Here is a 9,346-nt window from a genome sequence, read left to right on the forward strand (position 1 = left end):
AATAAAATGAAATATTAAAAACACGATGTATCTCGCTGCATTGCGCGAGTACGCTTCTAGTAATATTTTATAAAGATAATAACTTAGTATTATGTGATAACTCAATTATTATCTTAATTATATTGTAGATTTTTTTTATATTTAAAATAAGATGTTTTTCATGTATTTAATTATATTTATCAGCAGTTAGTTACACGAATTCAAACATGAAACTTTAATAAGTTGTATTTACGTAAAATTACTTGTAATATTAAATTTTAAGTAATATGCATTAATTAACAGTACTTCATGCATAAAAAATAGTTTTTAAGAGTTTTTGTCAAATGCTTTATAATATAACTAGAAGGGTACTCGTGCAATACAACGAGATAAATCTTTATTTTAATGTTTACTTTTTATTCTTTGTTTCTATCGATATAATATGATTTTATGTGGTTTTGAGAAAACGATAATGTTTTTATTTTTGAATGAAATATAAATTTGAAGATAGTATAAAAATTTGAAAAAAATAAATCGATATTAGTATCAAATTAACTATTTAATAGTTCTTGTTTTTTTTGGTAATTTTCTTTAATTTAATTCATGTTTAATAACAAAGTAATTTATTTTTGATTCAATAATATAATTTTTTATAAAGATAATAATTAAACATTCTGTTAAAACTCAATGATTATCTTTAATTATATTTTGAATTTTGTATATTTAAAATGAATATTTATCCAATATATGATCATGTTTATCAACAGTTAGTTACATAAATTCAAACATGAAACTTTAATAAGTTGTATTTAGGTACAATTTCTTGTAATCTTAAATTCTACGTGACATGCATTAATTAACAGTATTTCATACATAAAAAAATGATTTATGAGTTTCTATCAACCGTTTTATAATATAAAAATATTAAAATTATATTTTAGATTTACATCTGTTTACAATTCTCACGTGTAAATATCATAAAGAGTTTTTTTAATCATTAAAATATTATTTAATTTATTATAAAAACAAAATGTGGGTAGTTGAACATCTTACAATTTTTCATTTTTTCTGCAAATACATGCGACTTTTACTCCATATTGTCTTTTTCTGTATCTATTTATATATATTAGAAGGGTACTCATATAATGGAGCGAGATAAATCTCAATTTTAATAGTTAGTTTTTATTCTTTGTTTTTATTGATATAATACGATTTTATTTTGTTTTGAGAAAACGATAATGTTTTTATTTTTGAATGAAATATAAATTTTAATAGAGCATAAAAAATTGGAAAAAAAATAAAATCGATATTAGTATTAAATTAACTATTTAATGGTTCTCGTTTTTTGGTGTAACTTCTTTAATTCAATTTTTATTATAAATAATTTAATGTAGGTCTAATAACAAAGTAATTTATTTTTGGTTTAATAATATAATTTTTATTAAAGATAATAATTAAACATTATGTTAGAAACTCAATGAATATCTTAATTATATTTTAGATTTTCTATATTTAAAATAGATGTTTATCCTGTATTTGATTATGTTTATCTGCAGTTAATTACACAAATTTAAAAATGTAGCTTTAATAAGTAGTACTTAAGTAAAATCACTTGTAATCTTGAATTTTAAGTAATATGCATCAATAAACAATACTTTATGCATAAGAAATGATTTTCAAGAGTTTTTGTCAAATGTTTTATAATATAGTATAGATAATTGAGTTGAATGGTAAATAATATTAAATTGGATATCACATTACTCACCACATCAACTTAGTAAAAGGTTAATGGTTCGACCGGTTATCTGGATAATTAAAATTTTAAAATTTTACATCTTAGATACCAAAATTGAAGTTTTCAAAGTACGTTATCCAAAATAGGAATCAAGTTAAAATATATTATTTTTTCATGCAATTTGCCCTTAATCATCAGTATTAAGTTGATAATTGTGATTAAAAAAAATAAAAAAAATAAGAGCAAAAATAGGACCCAACTTTAGGGTTTGAACCCTACGTGAATCGAACACGCAACCTTCTGATCTGGAGTCAGACGCGCTACCATTGCGCCAAGGATCCCTGTTGGTGTCTACTTCCTCAATTCTTTTTATATAAATCCATATATTTTTGAATAAAAATTCATTTAATATTATATATATATATATATATATTTTATATATATTATATATATATATATATATATATATATCATATATCTCGATCAAAACGTGTATAACTTGACCATCACTCCCACCCACCACCGCCGTGCAAATCCATCTTCACTACAGAAATAAACGTCGCCGGAAAACCAACAAAAGGTGTACTGTGTTTCAAGGATTCAAGGTCCTGGATTCGAATCCAAGGAGGAATAAAAATCCTCTTGCGGCAAGGAGGTTCAAATACGGTGACTCCGGACTATCTGCAAAACGGGTGGTCATCCTGAGATTAGTTGGTTCGTATAACGGGTTAAATATCGAGGTTAATAAAAAAAGGTACGTGATTCTTCGAACAACCCATCTTCTTCTTTGTAAATTTTATTTACGATGAGGACCGTTCTTTAATATGTTAAATGTGTGATTTTAAATGATGCCTTTACAATGTTAAGGCCTAATGTTACGTACATTGTTTAGGGTTATTCATCAATGAACGTAAAAACTACAATCCTCAGTGTCACTTTAATTTCTACCAGAAAACAAAAGTAGTATCTGTAATTTATATATATCTTTGTTATCTCATGTTGCAGTGTAATCGAAAGTTTTAGGTTTAACAGTTTCTTTAAAAAGACTGTAACGTCCCTGTGCCTCATCAATCTCTGTGTGTGTATATATATATATATACATATATATCTTTGTTATCTCATATTGCATTGTAATCGAAAGTTGTAGTTGTAAAACGTCCTCCAAAACGATTGGAACCTCTACGGTAGAGGTGATCATTTGCGGGTCTGGTTTTTTTTTTTTTTTTTGTCCAACGAGCCTAATATTGTAAACCTAAGCCTTTTTTTCGGGCTTGACAACTTGCCATTGTCCGCCCTATAAACGGGCCGGGCTTTCCCACAGGCTAACGAGCCTAAAAAATGTAACTCTTAATTAACAAATGTAGAACCAAAAAGTTTATAAAAAACACCGTTGCAATTAAAACTTTAAGCAACTAGTGACTCTATCCATAGTTGATCGATTAGGACTTTTGGCATAAAGATGCTAACAAAGATAATGCAGAGTCGTTTGGGTTCTCAAGAAAAACCAGAGTCTCAGCTCTCATCCTATAACTTTAATAATCTAATTTTAAAATATGCTAGTATAATTTTAATTAATGGTAAAAAATATTAATTATAAAACATAAACGAGCCACCACCTGCTTTGCAGATAGCCCGGAGTCATCGCATTTGGACCTCCGTGGCCACAAGGGGATTTTTATTCCTCATTGGATTTGAACGTTGCTCATGTCTGTCCGTTAATTTTAATGAATAAATTAACCTGGACCCGTCCATTTTCTCGATAATGGTTGTCCAAGCCCGTATTTCTAGCGGGCTAGATGGGTCGGGTCTAACGGGTGGTCCCGTCCATGAACAACCGTAGTCTATGGTGTTTATAGAAGAAAAGTTTGATCAAGTTTAAGTTCATATGAATCTGATTTTGTTGTATATGTTCTTGTTTTCGTGCACGCAGATGGAGGGAACGGATCGATATTATCTACCCTGTGCCGATGGCGACGGTATACCAACTTGTTTCATGTGTCGGAAGTCTTTTCCGAGCATGAAATCCCTTTTTGTTCATATGAGGGGTCATCCTGATCTTCATTGGCACGATATTCTGCCGCTGGAACCCTATAAAGCGATCGTCATTGTTTGTCCTACACTTTTTCCAGTCTTGCCGGTTTCAGATTTACTGGAATCCGATTGTTCGAAGTTTAACGTTGGCGATGTCGTTGATTTGACGAAGTTTCTACCGGCGCTGAAGAAGACCGGCAGGAGAGGCCGTCCGGCTTTAAAAAGTGGTGTTCAACAGGAGGAGAATGGAGTTTGACCAGTTCGCCGGAAAAAATGGAACGGTGGCCCAGTTGTTAAGGCTTATGTGAATATTGTGGCTGGTGCGTGAAGCGGTTCTTAAGCCACGTTCATGGAAGAAACGGATGCAACGCCTTGGGGATCCCTAAGACAATGAGTACATAACTAATTTGCGTAATGAGATTGCAAACGATTGGTGTTAAATGCTTCAAATTAGACGTACTCAACATATTGGGTTTGAACTTGCGTTTCATGTGATGTTTTGTTATACCAAAACTTGAACAAACAATCGTCATGCTTGTTTGGATTGATATGATATCATGCATTGGCTTGAACCATTAATTATTTTATATTTTACATTTAGAAATTTCTATCAGACGTTAATTTTCATCAAACACAAGACTGAAAGTAAAATGATAATTTTATGTCATTCAGACCATTGATTCAGAACCGTTTCTAAACTGCCATTTTCTATTTAACACTAAAGGGGTGTTTGGGATTGCTTACTTGTACTTTTCTACAAAAGCACTTATCAACTTATTATAAGTCAGAATGGTTTAACTTCTTCAAAAACCCGCAACTTAAAAAAAAAAAATTGATACATAAATGAATGAGAGCTACAAAAGTCATATTACAAACAAAAGATCAGCAACTGATCTAACAAATTAAGTGTTGGTTTTGGTGATACAATTAAGTGGGGAAAACCTTCGTATCTCGGGATGAAATCTGCAATACCAACAGATACAAAGCTACAACAAACAACACCAATTGAATTATGAACCAAAAACCGTATCTGCGTACGCTTTTTCGCAGGTTTCTTGCGGTTTCACCTTCATCTTCAACCTTCACCGCTTCAGGTACAGGTACTGATACTGATACTGGTGCGGCTACGTTCTTTTGTTGTACCATAAGATTGGTTTGATCTTTGCAACCCGTCTTCAGGTTCTGGATTGTTGTCGATATGACTAGAAATTCGATCTCGGCTGCAATTCGTTGTTTCAAGATTTCGTCGTGCTCGATCTTCATGTTTCCAAAGTTCAAGATGGATTCAAGCTCGAAGATCTTGGTGTCGTTGGACAAGGGATCCTCTTTACCGACATCCCTCAGTTTCTGGACTTCTGCTAAGCAATAACGACGATTAATCGAAAAAAGTTGTGTAATATTATAAAGTAGTCGTGTTATGGATCAGCAAACGGAGGAAAGAAGAAGACATTCAATGCTAAGGGGCTGTTTGGTTGGTTTTCCCGTGTTTGTTTGCAGCTTAACGAGACTCGCAACTTACTTGGTCAGCTATACATGACTGTTTGGTAGTGGCTTAGTGATATGTAAAGTGGCTGATTCAATAAGCTTCTAGGGGGAAGCTCTATGCAGAAAGCCAAGTTCTTTCTAAACCTGTCCCTCCCAATTAAAAAGTACTCTCCTTTCATCTATGAAAAAACCTTCCCAATCTATATAGATAGAGGCGAAGGATCGTGTGAGAAGCGTAAGAAGAGATCTGGACCCTTGATCACCTTTAATCTCAAACCCACCTATAACTCGCGCTTGATACAAGGATTGATTCGGTGCATCTCATCCTAATGTGCATCTAAGGGTGGAGATCCCTTCTTACGCTTCTCACCTTTAACTCTCCTTCTCACCGGAACCCAATCCCACATACAGATTAATCTACGCAAACAAATTTATCCATACAAGACTTAATAAAAAAACCAACCAAACAACCCCCAAGTCATGTATGGGCAAAATTGTTTGTGTGGATTAATCTATGTGTATAGATTGGAAAGGTTTCTATATGCCTATATGGGAGGGTGTTTTCATAGATGGAAGGTGCATGTCTTTAATTGGAAGGGGTAGGTTTGGGAAAAACTTGGCTTTCTGCATAAAGCTATCTTCTAGAAGCTCATTGAATAAGTCACTTTCTATCATTAAGCCACTATCAAACAATCATGTACAAACATAGATAAACGAAACGCTACCTCTCTCGAGTGCTTCTTGAGCCAAATGAAGCGGCATCACAGATTCCGCCAGATCATCCCGATCCCCGGACTCCACAGGATCATCGACCTTTTCTTCCTTCACCTCCCAAGAATTCTCTGCTCCCAAATCTTCACGCGAAATCTCTTCGGAATCACCCTCGTTCGCATCCCGACCTTCCTCATTCAAACATCGATCACCATTTCGAGCATCGTCACTATAATCTTCATCATAGTTTCCTGACATACCACTCTGTCTACCATTACTACCCTTCGCGAACACAAAGTTTGAGCTTCGGGAATCAGACTCCACACTCGATAACGAGTTTTCCTTCTTGATTCTAACCCCTCTCGCCTTCTTATTCGTTACACTTCGACCTTTCCCCGACTGATCACCAGATTGTACCGAAATCCCCGAATTCGTACCACTCAAAATCCTCACTGTTTCCAAATTCTTTGCTCTCGGAACACTAGCTGCCGTCGAAGATCTACTGTTCCGATCCTCGCTGTTCTCAGAATCCGCTCCGGTCGCAAAATCCGATCCGAAATCTACCAAAAGCGGACTATTACGATCCAAAGCATTCGATACAGCATTCGTCGAAGAACTCGACCCTTCGCTCTTTTGTTTCACCCCAATTGGAAAAGACATCGAACCCCTTTTCCGATTACTATCTAAACTACTATTCATTTCCTTACCGGCTTCTCTTGGAATCCTCCGCCATTTCCTCAACCCCCGCCCTTTCGTGGCGGCAGTAGGCGGCGACGGCGGTGGCGGCGATATGTTCTCATCTAATGATTTACCATCAATATGTTCACCATCATACTTACCATTATCTTTGATTTCACCATTTTTTCCCAATTCCGTTGAATCCATAATTAAAATCTACTGCCCAACATATAAATTTAGATCGAAGGTAAGGAATTAACTGACACCAGATTCCAGAACTCAAATCGAGATCAAAAAGTGGATTCGGAAACCAAATCTTGCAAAGAAGATCTACACGAATTGAATTGAGGATCTCGAGTTGGGTATCGATCGGATTCAGTTAAATTACCAAACCCTAAAAGATCTTAAATTCGGAAGTTGGTGTAGTGGGAGTGGATCGATTGAGTGCAAATTGAAAGTGAATTGGGTATCAAGAACGTACCTTTGACTCCATGGATGGAAAATTGAGAGCTTTGATTTGTGGGGGGTTGATTGATCGATCGGAATCGGATTGAAAGAAGAGAAAACCCTAAATTAGAGAGAGAGATGGGAGTTTATAGCGATGGAAAAAACGTAAAATGATGGCGACTAGTGGAATAAATTAGTGATGAAAAGGGGGTTATGCAGGAGAGCCACATAGAAGGTACATTGAAAAGTCACTACTTGTACATCTTGCATACTTTCTTGTCCTCAAATCTTGATTCCCCTCGTGAATTTGGTATCAGAGGGTGTGCAGAAAATCAACTGATTCAATTGAAACCGACTGATTTAATTATAAACGATCGATCATAATTGGGTATCCAATTGTAATTGGATCGGATCGGGTTGAAAATTTCAACGTCTAATTTGGATCGGCTGGTTCTCGGATGGTAGTCTAGAACCGAACTGAATCGAACCGATCAACATCCAGTTGTCCAACTACGACTAACCTCAACATAAAAACCAATCAACCTAAACCTGAAGCAATCTGAAACTCAAAATTCGGAGCTTAGTTTCCATATTTGAGATCCGATCGGATTTCTGGTTTGCCCGCCTGCCCCGCTCAACGCACCCCCACCTGGTACCCGTCCCAACGGGAACGAAGATTCCCTGCAAAATTGGGGACTGGGGATGGGGATCTCCAAAAGTTAAAAACCCGGGACAGAGATAAGGGGTGGGTGGCGTGATCCTCGACCCGCCTCATCCCCGTATATTAAATATATTGTATATTTATTATTTTGTTGTGATTTTGTTCACATATGAATATATGATGTTCAAAAAAACAAACTTTTGGAAATATGCGATATTTTAACATGAACCGTTTTGAAATTCGGCTAAAAACACATCAGACGACTTTACAGGCTTTGAATATATTTATTTATGTATCAATGATGACAAAGGCTCAATAAAAATGCTTCGATTGATACTAATAATACATCAACAGTAAAAATGAACGATGATCAAAGGAGGAAGTTGATGGAAAACATATCTGCAATGAAATTCAATCCTTATATCGGGGAGTTTATGTGTTGTGTTCGGTTTTGGCGGTGTATATAAATGCAATTTTTAACTGGTAAAAAACTGTTATTCACAGTCATTGGATTAAGACGAATGTTCGGATTTGATGGCTTTTCTTGTTCCCGTTTTTATCTTATAAAACATTTTGATAAGACTTTTAAATTTCAATAGTACATCTATTAAACTTTAAGGTGACGTTTGTTTTCTAAGAGATGTCGAAGTCTAAAGTCTTATTTCACTTCTGATTAATAAGAGATTGTGCTGAAATCTGAATCAATTAAACTGTTTGTTTTTGTAAGCTGACAAACGTATGAAGTCTGAAATCTTAATCAATAATTTGTTTTTGTAAATCAGGTGCAAACATTTTGCAAAATTCTTTTATTTTTCATAAAATGTCCATTGCCGAAATTCATCTCAACAATTGCTTAACAAATGGAACATAGTAAGAATCTTTTGGATACCTTTAAGACTTCTGATGCTATTGGGAATGCCGACAGTGAGTTTGTTTGTGAAAAGATCGATATTTTTGATAGATAATATATCATAGATATAGATCGTCGATAGAAATTCTTGTTTCACATCAATCTTCTAAACTAACATATACGTGTGTGTATATATATATATATATATATATAGAGAGAGAGAGAGAGAGAGAGAGAGAGAGTGTGTGGGGGGGGGGACGTGCATTTTATATAGGTAACGAAAGGATTGTGGTGTCCCTAGTGGAGAAATAAGCAATAGTCAAAGAGAATCAAAGAAAAAAGAAAATAAGAGGTATAAGATATTAGTTTACCTCTTATTTATTCAAACCCTATTAAATGATAAAAGATTCTAAAAATAATAAAAAACAAACAATTTAAATTACAAACGTCTAAACAAATCAAACATAAATAGTAATTAAGAGTTAAAAATGAAAAAAACAAACAATTCCTAAACATAAATAGTTAATGCATCTCAAAGTTATTTAAGCATTAAAGCATATATCACATAGGTGGAGAGAACCTATAAAAGAAGTCCATCTCTTTGGTTTCTAGAATGCCTCAACCCCCCATCTATCCAACCTAGTAAAAGGAGAATTAGTTTGAAATATCAAAAGTATCTGGAGGTTACATATTCAAAACCAAAGAGGAATAAAAATTCTTTTGTGGCCATAGAGGTTCAAAAGCGGTGACTCCAGGTTACCTGCAAAAC

The 9,346-nt window shown here is 34.3% G+C and overlaps 1 protein-coding gene and 1 non-coding gene across 2 annotated transcripts; both read right to left on the reverse strand.

Annotated features, from left to right (window-relative positions):
• Positions 1–1,983: 1,983 nt before the first annotated feature.
• Positions 1,984–2,055, reverse strand: TRNAW-CCA. The gene has a single exon. It is a non-coding gene; the product is annotated as a tRNA-Trp (tRNA).
• A 2,524-nt stretch (positions 2,056–4,579) lies between these two features.
• LOC112507035 (WPP domain-interacting protein 2) lies at positions 4,580–7,211 on the reverse strand. The gene is made up of 2 exons (XM_025111427.1): positions 5,956–7,211; positions 4,580–5,100 (listed from the first exon to the last, which is right to left on the reverse strand). The coding sequence occupies exons 1-2, from the start codon at positions 6,824–6,826 to the stop codon at positions 4,673–4,675; spliced, it is 1,299 nt and encodes a 432-aa protein (XP_024967195.1). The 5' UTR covers positions 6,827–7,211; the 3' UTR covers positions 4,580–4,672.
• Positions 7,212–9,346: the final 2,135 nt, after the last annotated feature.

The sequence above is a fragment of the Cynara cardunculus genome (genome assembly GCF_001531365.2).
Source record: "Cynara cardunculus var. scolymus isolate 2C chromosome LG 2, CcrdV1, whole genome shotgun sequence".
NCBI lineage: Eukaryota > Viridiplantae > Streptophyta > Magnoliopsida > Asterales > Asteraceae > Cynara > Cynara cardunculus.

Coding starts and splice junctions, on each gene's coding strand:
- LOC112507035 (XM_025111427.1), bottom strand. CDS start 6,826: ATGGATTCAACGGAATTGGGAAAAAATGGTGAAATCAAAGATAATGGT. Junction 5,101..5,955: donor TCAAGAAGCACTCGAGAGAG/GTAGCGTTTCGT, acceptor ATTGCTTAGCAG/AAGTCCAGAAACTGAGGGAT.